At 40.4% G+C, this 13502-nt stretch overlaps 3 protein-coding genes across 10 annotated transcripts in view; 1 reads left to right on the top strand and 2 right to left on the bottom strand.

Annotated features, from left to right (window-relative positions):
* CDK3 (cyclin dependent kinase 3) overlaps positions 1 to 1920 on the bottom strand; it is a 13374-nt gene extending 11454 nt beyond the window's left edge. Inside the window, exons 1-2 of the mRNA XM_044453792.1 lie at positions 1891 to 1920; positions 344 to 492 (exon numbers count right to left, since the gene is read on the bottom strand). Coding sequence (XP_044309727.1) covers positions 344 to 492; positions 1891 to 1920 — 179 coding nt within the window. The remainder of the gene's footprint in view (positions 1 to 343; positions 493 to 1890) is intronic.
* Positions 1921 to 5388: 3468 nt separating this feature from the next.
* Positions 5389 to 10460, bottom strand: TEN1 (TEN1 subunit of CST complex). 6 transcript variants are annotated; one of them, XM_044454049.1, is made up of 4 exons: positions 10442 to 10460; positions 9785 to 9892; positions 9471 to 9628; positions 5389 to 5717 (listed from the first exon to the last, which is right to left on the bottom strand). In XM_044454049.1, the coding sequence occupies exons 2-4, from the start codon at positions 9871 to 9873 to the stop codon at positions 5581 to 5583; spliced, it is 384 nt and encodes a 127-aa protein (XP_044309984.1). In that variant the 5' UTR covers positions 9874 to 9892; positions 10442 to 10460; the 3' UTR covers positions 5389 to 5580. The 6 variants fall into 6 exon arrangements, with proteins under 6 accessions (XP_044309984.1, XP_044309983.1, XP_044309982.1 ...); XM_044454048.1 differs by lacking the exon at positions 10442 to 10460 and adding an exon at positions 10349 to 10394; XM_044454047.1 differs by lacking the exon at positions 10442 to 10460 and adding an exon at positions 10214 to 10342.
* Positions 10461 to 10626: 166 nt separating this feature from the next.
* Positions 10627 to 13502, top strand: part of ACOX1 (acyl-CoA oxidase 1) — a 40955-nt gene continuing 38079 nt past the window's right edge. The window contains exons 1-2 of one of the 3 annotated variants that reach the window (XM_044453640.1): positions 10627 to 10843; positions 12472 to 12631. In XM_044453640.1, coding sequence (XP_044309575.1) covers positions 10723 to 10843; positions 12472 to 12631 — 281 coding nt within the window. In that variant the 5' untranslated portion in view covers positions 10627 to 10722. Of the gene's footprint in view, positions 10844 to 12471; positions 12632 to 13502 lie in introns of those variants that run through there. The other 2 variants (XM_044453639.1, XM_044453642.1) reach the window with 2 other exon arrangements.

Here is a 13502-nt window from a genome sequence, read left to right as displayed (position 1 = left end):
CAATGGTGTTGAATGATGAGAGTTGTTGGCCAAAACAACTGGAGGGATAAATATTGCCCACTCCTGCTTTTAGGAATACAATCATATGTGAACAAACTCTACCCATGGCTTTCTAGCATGATTAAGAGGTGAAAAAAATCTGTGTTTCTCACATCCTAAACATGTTACAGGCAAACTTATGGGATTTGAAACACGCATGAGCAATTCAGGGATGCAGGGGGTGCAGTGGCTTAAACTGCAATTCAATACAAATACTATTTGAGAACCATTTCATAATTTCTGAGAATAACACATTCAGGAGAATATCTGTTAACTAGGCATAAAGGGCAATCCATATACTTACGAATCCAGACGGATCTTCTTCAGAGCAACTAACTGTCCTGTCTGCTTGTTTCTGGCCTTATATACTACTCCATAGGTGCCCTCTCCAATCTTCTCCACCTTCTGGAATACATCCTGGAATGTGTCCATTCTTTGTCTTCTGACTTGTTGCTATAACAGTTACTCAGAATATTAGTGCCACTTCTGTACCCCATACCATTGCATGCCACCATTCTTCCATCCTCAAGGCTTTGAGAAATAGAAGCACTCTTACCCAGATGTGCATAAGTATTATTTAAATGTAATAATATTTTTAGTAACCTATTTTCAAATGGGCTACCCCTTCTTCTTTTACACTGTAATCTACTTTAGTAAACAAACTGGTCCTCCTAATTACTGCAACATTTAATGCTGCCTTCGCATATGCACCCCAGCATATGATCCCAGACAGCCTGAAGTAGTTTACTGCTTGAAGGAAAGGACAAGGTAAGAGTTGAAACTCTGTTCATGTACAGTAGCCAACCGGATTAGAATTTAAATTGTGCTTCAGCCCTGGTGTTACAAGGTTAGCAATTGAATTGACAGGTTAGATTAGGAGGCCTAGTAGAGCCACAGGACATACATGACCCCATCATCCAACAGAAGGGCACAGCTGTGGGAAAGGGTGCTACAAGCCAGTCCCCAGCATTGATGATTGCATTACTGCACCTATGGTAAATTTGGGCATGTTTCCATCCCCACATAACAGATAGAGGTAGTCTTACTGGAATCCCACCCTTTCTCCAAGATGTTCAGAGCAACATTTTAATCTCAAGAGAGTCCTGTGAAGCAAATGACTCTGAAAGGCAGTGACTCACACAGAGTGACACAATGAGTTTCATAGCCAAGTAAAGATGTGACTCTCCCACCCAGGCTACCCATAGGTAAACACTGGTGGCCACTTGTACAACATACTGATTCTCTGCACTGTTCATTCACCTCCCAATTTGCACATTCAGCACTGCCCTCATACACTAATGCTGTGTAGGAGTGTATTTTTCTATTCCTCTCCCATAATACATGAACTTGAGGTCACCATCTAGCTGATTGGCAATAGATTTGGGAGACAAAAGAGGACACTTCTTCATAGAAGCCTTATTTAAATGAGATGTCTAGCCACAAGAGGTTGTGAAGGCTGGCTGAGGTGAGGCCCTGCAAAGCTGAATGTCTTCGGGTCTTTGTTTGTGAGATTTCAGGAAAGAGAACTCTGGACTCGAATAAAAAGAAAATGGGGTGCCAAATCTAAGATTCCAAAAAACAGGGTATCATTCTAACCCATGTGCTTGGTTCTGTAATTGTGGGTACAGGACTAGGAATGTTCTGAATAAGAGTCATCCTCTGTCTGGTGCAGTACTCTTAAAAGGCTTACTGAATGCCACTTAACTTCAGTAGGCCTCAGGCCCAGGCCCCAGCTAAAGAGAGCCTGAACACTAGCTCCTAAGACACCTCATATTTCCGATGAATCACAGTTTGCCAAACCAGCCATTTAAGTGTAAAGTTAAGCTCCCAGATTCTCACAAGACTTCCTGCGTGCTGATCCAGTCTTCCATTCGCCTCCATATCGTTCCTTTCTGCCAAACTACTGGGTCCCCACGGAGTCAAAATTCACCTCCCAATTCCTACCAGTAGAGGGTAACATTAAAATTCATCACCACCAAGTATAGTATGTACAATAAAAAAAAGCACACAGATAACCAGATTTTGTAGCATTTATCTTTAACTAATATATCTTAAATGCCTGCTTTCCTGAAAGCTGAAAAAATGTTGGACTTCAGATGAAGCAATACATGCGGAGTAGGTTCTGGGTCTGCTTGTAATTATATGTATGGGTAAATAATCAAAATCATTAAAACTGATTTAGTTTCTCTTCAGCTGTTCATGGACTATAGTTTTTCTGAGACTCTCATGGTCTCCAAGGAGACAAGTTCTGTAGTTCTGGTAGCAGTGGTAGTCACATAAAAATTAAAAGGGAAAATGAGATGCAGCCATTCCTGAGGGTATAAGCTCTATAGTCAGGTATGCAGGTAGTACACATGCATTAGATAGCATTGAAAATAAGTAACTTTGTTCTCATCCTACTCATCCAAATTAAAGCAATTTATTAATAAATAAACTGCACATATTAGCTTTAGTATGCTTAAGCAAACAAGTTGCACTTTAAACGAGGGGTGGTATGTAAAATCCACAATTTCAAGAACATTTATTAATGCAGGAGAGATGGTATATATTTTATGCTCTTACCTCCAGCACTATAGTGAACATTGTGGTCGAAGTCATGCCACAGAGAAAATAATTTGATTACTTTTGATAATTCAAAATAGCAATTTGGAAAAAAAATGCCTTTCCAACATATAGGTGTACATATACTTTAATTTACACATGGTTCATTTTTATCATTTATAACCCTAAGTCATCACACAATAACAGAAAAATATAATATATGCAGAATATTACAAAAGTTAAAAACCACCAAGTTAAACATAGATGAAAGAAAATGACTAATAATTCAGAGTAGGCACACTACAGTTAAGGTTAAAAACCCTTTACTGATTTCCAAGTTTTATCAAGATGTCCATTAAGGAAACCAAGGTAAAACATAGAAGGCCTGTAATTAAATATTGTACAATTTTCTCTGATACAGCCTATATTATCTGCCTTATGTCTTGTGTGTACTTTACTAATGTCATTAGGAAAGCAGCTACACTTCTCAAAATTTTCATGTCATTATAGAATGAGAAATCTATCTTTGGCAGTAGCAAGCCAACAAGATATTTTCCCCTGATGGCTTGCTTTAGAGAACTATTAATCAAAGAGCAAGGGAGGCCCTTAACCTCATTTGAACCACAATGAGAACAGTGCAACAAGGTGCTCTTACTGGTTGACCATCAAGGACTATGGAGGCTATAAAATGAAACCTGGCAAGCATTAATCCATGTATAGAACCTGTAAATAGCATGTTTGGTTAGTAGCTACTCCCAAATGATCTGTATGTAATTTCATTGTTAACACTCTGCTAAAGAACTGCTGGCATCAAAGACTGATTCAACATGGGACATTGTATAATGAATGCATGTGAAATAAGACTAACAAGCAAAATAAGGTATGTGATATCTCCTTAGTTGATGACCTCAAAATCAATAATAGGATTATACCAGAAGACTGCATTATAGTAGTCTTTTAAGTAAGTATGTGTCTTATCAGTCTCCCAAAAGAGTATTACATCAGGCTGCCTCACTAGTACACTACCACCAAGGAGCTTTTGCTCCTTGCCCTGGCAAGTTTATTTCATATGTAGATAACGAGGACCAGTCCCATGAAATTTAACAACAGACAAAGTTCAGATGGGATTAATGATATGTTTCTTGATCTTAGGGAATTGTAGAGCTGAGAGGAGAGCATAAAGGGTCATCCAAATTGATCAGGAGACTGGAACAACTCTGCTAAAAAGGAAAGTTACAATGTTTGGGGCTCTGTAGAGAAAAAGCAAGCCAGGCTGGGGAAACAAAACAGAGGTATACAAAGTTGTGCATGTTGAACAGGAAGTAGCTAATGAAACTTTTTCTTTTGTAGTACTAGAACCTGGGATCATCTAATGAAGCTGATTAGTGAGAGATTCAGAACAGAACCATTTTCACACAGCATATACTCAGTATATGGAATTTAATGCATGATGTTTGATGGCCACTTTAGCCAGTTTTATGGAGAATATGGCCATGAGCAGCTACTAGCCTTGATGGCAAGATGTTACCTAGCCAGTTTCAGAGGCAAAATGGCTATTTATACTGGTTGCTGGGGAACATGAACAGAACCATGCTATTGCACTCGTGTCCTGCTTGTGGACTTCCCATAGATATGGGTTGGCTCCTGCAGAAACAGACTGCTGTGTGGATACAGTTATTTAGGCTACTAAGTTTAAGCTCTTTGTTGTGACTGCAGCATTCCTGCTTCAATGAGAGGATGCCTGAGGCCTCTACTAGTATAGCACTTTGTTTGGATGCCTCCCTGTATTCTCTTAAGATCACTTCTGATATTGTCACTCTGATTCTATGGAAGAGATTGAGTAAAATTAGCATTTGCAGAATTTGGGCACAAAGATGGTGCTATGGAAATTGCAGTAGATTGGATGGCTTTGCATTCAATGTAGCTCAGGAGCTGAAAGCAATGATAGACCTTATAGGTAAAATCTGGTATGTTTGACAAACCCAGGAAAGAAACAGTGCATGAATGGCAATTATCTGCCTTCAAAGGAAAGTAAACCCAAAGGACTTCCTGGCTGAATACTAAAAGTTAGGAAAATGTTCTGGGCACAAATTGCACTCAAGTTTCTCAGCTTTAGCTATGAATTCAAAATAGGACAAACACCTCAAATCTCATAAGGTACTCTTGAAAACTAAGATTAAATCACAAGAAGAACTTCAGTAAACTCTGTCATAGTTTGATAATTTGATTGTAGCAAGTATGCGAGACTGAAACATAGTAGGGACCTCAGGACTTCTACAATTTAAGAAAAAATTAAAAGATACAATGTTTTGCCAAAGGAGCTTCTCCTTAGCCTTCCCAATAAATTAGAGGTGTTGTTCTGAAAATTAAAAAAATAAAGCTGTTGTTTCAGTTCTGCCATGTTGCATGGTTCTGTTAAGAAGGAGCATCAGATATGTGGGTTTTCTGACATGTGTATTGTGTACTATGCACTGTGTATTTACTTGGCATTACCTTTACATTTTGGCTCAATAATCCATTTAGGTTCCAAATGACAGCCTGAAAAGCTTCCAGAAACATCAGGGGCATAACAAGAATACCATCTCTATTCAAGAGGGGGAATTTTTGTGTGAACAACGCAATACAAACCTAAGAACTAGCCAATCTAGGCATGCTGGAAGCCAAACTTTTTTCACCCAGGGCTCATGTAGCAACCTGAATGGACAGCCTGCTTGAATAGAAGATTGAATGGTGATGTATCTGCCATTAGAGCAAAGAAATATCTTTGAGACTGCTTTCACCTCTGTCAAGGGAGAGGACAAACAAAAGTGCATTTCAGTGCATATTTTTACTATAAAAATACAAGAATATTTAAAAACAAGTTCTGGTTATAAAAAGGGCATTATCATTTCAAGAAACTGTTACAAAATGATACAGCAAACAGGACAGATGGGCAGAAAGGAAAAGGAGGAACTGGCTACATCCAGGATAGCATGGATTAAGTCCCTCCAAAGCACAACACTAAGAATTGCTCCCTTCCGGGTTCTTCTTCCTTTCCTGGAAATATTTTCTTTGTTCCTCAATGGCCTTCTCCAACAATTGAAGATTCATTCCTTCGACACATGTAAACACACGGGCCTTTAACACCATTGCTTCACCTGTAAATATAAAATATATATAAATAAAATATAAAAATCAAATTAATCAAAAGGTATTAACTTTTCAAAGGATCTCTTAATGCTTTGCCATAATCAATTATTTTATTATATTACATTTATATCCTTTTTCTTTCTTGCAAGGAACCCAATGCAGCTTACAAAATTCTACTCATCTCTATTTTATAATGCAACCTGAAATAGAGTAAGAGAAAACTTGTCCTAATGCTAAATATGCTGACAAATGCTTAGAAAACATCGTATCAGAGCAGTTTGACATGGGCATTTGATAATGGGCCAGTGCAAAGTCTTGAATGCAAATATAATGAACATATTTCAAATTGATTCTGCAGAATACTCTAAACAGACAGATCATGTTCTAATTGTCTTACCCCAGATCTGATATATGCTATTCCATTTAGGTGACGCAACAAATGTCAGGGGGGCACCAAGGGGGCCCAAACTTTTGATTCAGTGGCAGACTCCATTTCCTATCGCTTGACATGAGTGCATCACGTTAAGGAGCATGAATGCAGAATATCACATGCTGGTAGCATCAGAGGCCGTTCCTGCTTTCCAATGGTTTTCCAAACTATGCACAATGTTACCACTGTGACAAACATAGGACGATGAGCAGGATGCACCAAGGAAACCACATTGCTAGTGTCCCTACTGTAAAAATAATATACAAGTACCAGAAACTACAATTCTGATGATGAATTAGGGCTGCAAGAATTCTGTTTCCATAGCACAGAAAGCAGAGGCTCCTCCTCAGCCTTGACTGTTCAGCCAACAGAAAGTGGTTCTGTAGACTACATGCTGGATACCCCAGTCAATCTCTGCCCTTTTCCCTGCTAGGATCTGCTTATCTGTGCAAAGCAATGCATTGCATTCCTTTTGAATTTATGCATTTGTTCCAGAATTCAGCCAAGGAACTTAGCCAGGAATGTGAATGAAGTGGGAAAAGCAGAGAAGGGAGCACATTCCACACTGAAAGCTAGAACAAAGTATTTCACATGACCATAATGCACCAGTAAGGTAGAGAGAGATGGAAGGAGAAGGTATGACTATTTCATAGGTCATATGCTTCAGAAAGGTCAGCCCTAGAATCAAACAGGACATTTGTTTTGAAACTCAAGCTTTACACATGATTTTCCAGGCTATAACTTTTCCTTGTTTCCTTGTTTTTCTAATCTGCATACTAGGATGAATTTTAGAGCAATTACACCCACAAAACCTTGAGTGTTTCTCTAATACCAAACAGGAAGACACAGAAGGGAAGATCAAGATATGCCATATGTTCTTGTACCTTAAGAGTGCAACCACTCTTTGGGCTATTGGGTGGGATAAAGATGTATTTAATTAATAAATAACCAAGAAATAGTTTGACCAAGGATTAGCTGAGAAGACTTAAAGATCACCACAGTAATTTGGTGCAAAAAGGTGTTGGCATTCAGATTTAATTGATACCAATCAAGAAATGCACCTTATAAAATTAGGATCCAAAACAAGAATGTCTTCAGAACATATAACCCAATTGGGCTAGGTGGTGTCAAACTCCCCTACAATATACATATCACCCTGGCAGAGTAAAGTGATAAAGAAACACTACTGTATATAACATTGACTAGTCATATTATATTGAGGGACCAGCACTCAAGGCATAAATTAAAGGGCATGTACTTTCTCTAGAACTTTTTATCTGCTATTCTAAACAGAACTATACAATGTTTTCTATAATATTTATATTGAATAAACCTATCTTATTTTTCTCTGGGACTATAAAAGATGTCAGCAGGGTATGGATAGGAAAACTTTCATCCTTGATTGACTGAATGTATACTGAATATATAAAGTGCCCTCTTTAACCAACCAAAGCAGTGTTGGAGGGGCCATCAGATACTTTGAATTCCACAGTCCAACTTTGAAGACAGCAAGAACTAACTTCCCTCCTTCAATGCCATACAGCCAGTGCAGAAAGAAATGCACCGGCTTCCCTCCCAAGTTGCGGAATACGCTGGAAAAGGGAAAAAGGGGGATTTTAATGGGAGGGGAGGCAGTTGGAGAGATTGGGATATGAGTGAACTTGAAGCACTGCCCCCTCTGAAAACCTCAGCTAGACAGGCAAAAAAGTATGAGTATATATACAAATATTCTTAAATAACACAGACCAGTCAGCCAGCCACACACACAAATAACACTAGTCTAGCCAAAGATGCAGGGCAGGAGTAAGGTAAAGATCACCTCCTGCTCTGCACTGGATGACTGTAAGCCTCATTTCAGGGGCTTACATCATCCAGGATGCAACTTATAGGATACTGAACCCTAAAAGATTAAAATCTTAAGACACCCATAACAATTCAACTGATTAAAAGGAGACCTCTTGAATCCTTTCCTGAATGCATACAGGGAGAACAGTTGTAACTCTAGCAAAGAAAGGGCATTCCAGAGTTTGAGAGCAACATAAAACAAAACTCTTTCCCGTGTGTTCAACATAAGTTGAACATAAGTGCCCTCCATATGTGAAGGTGTCTTCTAAAGGACCTCCCCCACAAGGCAATCATCAGGTGTCTTACTAATTGCTGGAGAACTTTGATTCCTCCAGTTCTCTTTGCAGAATTGCAAGGCTTCTTGCAGACCTCCTGAAGAATGGCTAGGGCTAGGCTTATGGCCTAAAGCAGACATGGGAACATACAGTTCTCTAGATATATCTAGACTGCAACTCCCACTATCCTTCACCATTGCCCATGCTGGCTAGAACTAATGGAGATGCAGCCCAAGAATTTCTGGAGGGCTATATGTTCCCCAGCCCTAATCTAAAACCTCTTTTTTGTGTTTTATTCAGCAGCTGCCATCTCTCTTTGTTTCTGGTTAGGAATGCAATCTTAGTTTTCATGCAAACATGCTCCAAATGGGACACATGAACATGCTACTATAAAAAGAAGGCATCAATTTCCTTGAGATTATTCCATGCTAAGGGGGGGAAAGTTGACTAGACAGAAAGTACTGATCCCAACAGTCATTTCATCAGGAGAGCAGCACAGGCTGAATTGTGAGAGATTCAAGCTATGGGAACCGTATCTACTGCATACTACAGCTATGCCCCCAGTGACAGAGAATGAAAACAGGGACCATCTGTTCACTCTACCTGCTTTCCAAGGTTGTTGTTGTTGTTGTTGTTGTTATTATAACATTTCCATGCCGCCCCTTGCCGAAACCTCGGGGCGGCTTACAGCACTCCTTTAGTACTTCCCATACAATATTAACTACTATTGCAATGTCTATCATTGCAAAATCCATGAGAAACCCACAGATCTTCTGATATGTGTATACAGTCAACTTACAGCTTCTGTTTTATATAATCAGGTTTAAGGGTTATTTTTCCTGCTCAGAGAATTGAGACTGAGAGAGGTAGTTGCTGTTGGCACGCAATCCCAGGGCATGCTGATCTGGACTCAAGAAGAGGAGCACAGGTGCCCTCAGAAAGTGGGCCAATTCCAGATGTTGAGATGAGAGAAGTGCAGGTGCTTAGCTCGAGGCCAAACTCCCCATGTGCTCTGACAGGCCTCTGAGAATAACCAAAATGTACAGTTATTAAGAGGCAGCTTAGAACATGGGAGTTTCTCAGAAACAGATGGAGCTGGTATGGCTCTTGAATGTGCGAAGGAAAGAACACCTATTCTTGGCTCATGACACCTATTCCCATGGTTAAACTCCTCTCAGCACCTTGGAATATAAAAGAAAAGACATTCTTACCCTCTTCAAATTCAGCTTCCCCCAAAGCAACGTACAGAGACCCAAGTTGGGCTTGGAATGGTTCCACGAACTTGGTGCAAACCCTTATACAGTGCTGAACTGAAGCATGCTGACTTGTTAATATGGCTTGGGAGCTGACCATATCATAGGACTGCAGCCTGAAATAAATTTTAAAAAATCTCAAATACAGTATGTACAATATTTTCAGAGTTCTTAGCACATTGCATCAAGAATTATGAGGCCTGTGCCACATACTCTGGAGTGCAGCTGTTTGAACTTAAGCCTGCATCTGCTCAGAAAATGCTCCTACTGACCTGCCAAATGTTCTCAGGGTCTTCCCCTCCGAGACCGATGCCGAGTTTATTTCCCAAGGAAAGTGGTATATTCCAGCAGCTGGAAGCATCTTATGTAATTTCTAGATTCTACAAAAATTAAAGCAAACCTTTAAGGGGGTGTTCTTCACTCTTCAAAGATTATGAAATATACTTAGAAAATTAGGAAAGAAGTGAAGTGCAGGAATAGGTGGTGAAGTCTAGCCTTGAAGGCTACATTGTGATGGAAAAGCACGCTACACCTATTTGAATATAGGAAACAAAATAAAAGTAACCTGCATTCGCTTACGTATCAAAGGTCTTAATGACCTTGCAAATGCAGGAACTCTCCATACATAAGTCATCCCACATCCCAAAGTTTGAAACGAGTTTAGAGGTACAAGTTAATATGCATATTCGTCATCACGTCACCTAGCCACGAAACGAAGAGCAAAATGCGGTAAAAGCAAAAGCTCTAATGCCACAAAAACAGCGAAGAGTCTTGTGGCACTTCATGAAAGCCTAGCGCTTTTCTAGCCATTAATAGCCCCAGCTAATTGGGCGTACGTGAGGAAACTGCGGGACACGCTCCCCTTATCTCCCTACCGCCTCCGCGTCCCCTCCCCCTCTCCCCGCCCCGGTCGCCCCTCCCTTCCCTACTAGCAAAGCCAGTTTCACAGCGCCCCAGCCAATGCGCGCGCGTCTCTCCCCTTAGTGGGCACGCATGCCGGTGTAGCTACTCCTCTGGTACCACGTGGGCAGAAAGAGGCTTCCTATTGGACACTTGCCGAGGGAACCCGCCTGCGTCACGTGGCGGGCGAGTGGGCGGGGAGGGGTTATTCCTCGCTCGTCCGGAAGCTTTTCGCGAGTGTCTCATCCGTTTTTTGCTTTTCCCGCAACCGGTTCCTTCTCTTGCCGTCAAAGCAGCTGTGCGCCCGGCCATGGCCACCGACATGAACCCAGATCTACGCAAGGAGCGGGAGGCGGCTTCTTTCAACACAGAGCTTCTCACTCACCTCTTGGACGGGGGTGCCGAGCGGACCCAGCGCCGCAGGGAGATCGGTGAGAGCTGCTTGGGTTAGTGGGTGGGAGTAGTGGCTAAAAGGCGGTGAAGCTCCATAGGAACCTGACTATGATTGTATGATTCCACCTACAAATTAGGAACTCCAAAATCCATGCTTAGGGTGATAATATTATAGTTTATTGCACCCATCAAAAGATTGCAAAACAATATGCAAGGTTCCGAAATCTCTTCATCAAGCAAGCCGTTACGAAAAAGCAGGTTGAGAGAAAGGGATGAGAGCAAGTGAGGAAAAGCAGCCTGAACGTTGTAATCGGCATGTCATGCATGGTCATCGTCTTAAAATAATGATGATGATGCGAGATTGCAGACAGTAAAACCGGGTTCTACAGGTCATGTGATGGTTTCAGTGCCTTCTCTCTCCCTTTTAAAAACTCTTACAATCTGATGAAAACGGATAACTTTGCGTATAGAAAGTCATTGCTGGGCGGGGTGTGTGTCCTTGTTCTGTGTTCACATATATTACATTAAGCTAATTTTAAAAAGGAGGGATTTCCTCATCTAGCATGGTAGAGAGGGGGGCTTGCCCGTTCTAAAAAGATTCCTGTCATACATAGTTTTTCAAAGTTCTTGCATATGTTGGTCTGTTGCCTCCTTTAAGTGTTGCTGAAGCTGGAAAGGCCTTGGGATAGCTCATATCCTGCCCTCTGCAATCTCCTCCCCATCCACCAACCCCTCCACCCCCTTTTTGCCTTTCTTCAGGGTTGTGCTCCTGGGCTCAAAGATACACCTGACATAGTTATTCCATGCTGGCCGTGGGGTGGGGGGAGAGGGAGCTCCAATTCCCAGCTCAAAGCTTATGGTGCAATTTCCGTCCTCCGAGCTGGGAATCTTATATACCCTGTGGCTCTTCAGACATTGGCCAGGGGCCATCGGATTGCTCCTAACAAGGATTAATCTAACAAACTAATTAACTAAATGTTGTCAGCTATTCATGTTGACATTATTGGGTTTTGGACAACTTAATTTATTCATGTAAGATCGCAATCACAGTTCTTCTGGCTTGCAGCTCATTCTTTTAACCACTACATGGAACTGTGATTTGTGAATGGGGAACCTGGAAGTTATTTCAAATTAACATGGTGCATTAGAGAAGATGTTCTCTCTCCAGCTAGCTATGAATTGTTCGGACAGTGAAGACTATTTCATGATGCCACACTGGTGCATTGCCTTTATGCCAAGTTCTGAATATACTGAACGCAATGCAAATGAATATGAATGACTATGTTGAACCCACACTGACATGTGCATGATTGATAGTCTTCATGTTAATATGACAAATACTACCTGTTGATAGTAGCCATGGTGAATCCAACATATCATATCTCTGTAATTGGAAAAGGAACACTTTCAGTGTGCTGTTTCAGAGCTGTTTCTCCTAACATTTATTTATGTTGTAAGTCGTCCAGAGATGCAAGTAATTGGACATCATACAAATTTTATAAATAAAATAAAAATAAATAAAATAAATAAAAATCTCATTCTTGAGATTGCAGCAACAGTTTATCCATAATTAATACGGTGTTGTCTTCTGTCCACTGATTTGATGAAGAATTTGTTTAAAGAATGAATTCTGAACATTTCTTCTGTCCTTTCGTGCTCTCTACAGAAGCACTTGCCATAAATGACCCAGACTTCAAGCATGAGGATGTAAATTTCCTTTCCCGCAGCCAGCGCTATGAAGAAGCTATCAGGAAGAGTGCTCTTATGGTGATGAAGCTCAGAGAAAATGGAATTGCAGATCCTGATGAAATCTACTGGTTTAAAAGGTACCTGAATTCAGTGCAGGGCACCTTAAACAGCAAATACTATGGTGTGATCATGGAGTGTAGTTCTTTAATATGAGACACTAACTTTGCTTTGGCAGGTGAGATTGTACAAAGACATTGGACATTTTCAAACAGGCTAGTAAGACTTCTCATGGGAAGGTTACACAGTCTCAATCTTCCTTTGTAGTGGCAAATGTAACACTAAAGCTACAAAAACTAGCTCTTGTAACATTTTAACTCTGAAAAGATCAACCTACTAAAAGAAAACAATGCTGCCTTCTTAAAATATTCGTATGAATTGCCTGGTAAAGTGACATTCAAATTAGCTACAAGAGTGGTGTGGTAGGACACTCTTGGGGTGCATTCATTTTCTCTTATAAAATTACTTTCCCTCTTCCCCTGCCCCAGAAGCTTTTGGTGTTGAAATAGTTTTGGCACTGTAATGTTTGGAAAGAGTTAAGTACTCCATTAATCTAGATTAGATTGATGTCATTAACAAGGCTCAAAAGAGATTTGCAACTTGGAAGACTGCCAGCCAGCTGTGAACTTACTCCTAAATGTTAAGTGATTTCTGAACACTCAACATAAACTTGGTTTAATTATTGTTGACTAGAGATGTTTGCTTACTCTTGAACATTGTTAAATTCAGAGTTTGTGAAAACAGAGTGGGCCCTTTCTCTGAAATCCTGTCTTTGTACCAATTGATGTTGGCTACTTTGGCATCCATGTAATATTTACTACAGAAAAAGCAGAGAAGTACATGAAAATGTAAAATAATCACAGAAGAATATTTTGCAACAGCAATTAAGCAAGCGCAAAACATAGTATGTGAAAAGTTGCACTGTTGGGGGTAGCTAATGTATGGTTCTCC

The sequence above is a fragment of the Varanus komodoensis genome, unplaced genomic scaffold (assembly GCF_004798865.1).
Source record: "Varanus komodoensis strain SLA01 unplaced genomic scaffold, ASM479886v1 scaffold7_1, whole genome shotgun sequence".
NCBI lineage: Eukaryota > Metazoa > Chordata > Lepidosauria > Squamata > Varanidae > Varanus > Varanus komodoensis.
This window is presented reverse-complemented; position numbering and strand designations above follow the sequence as displayed.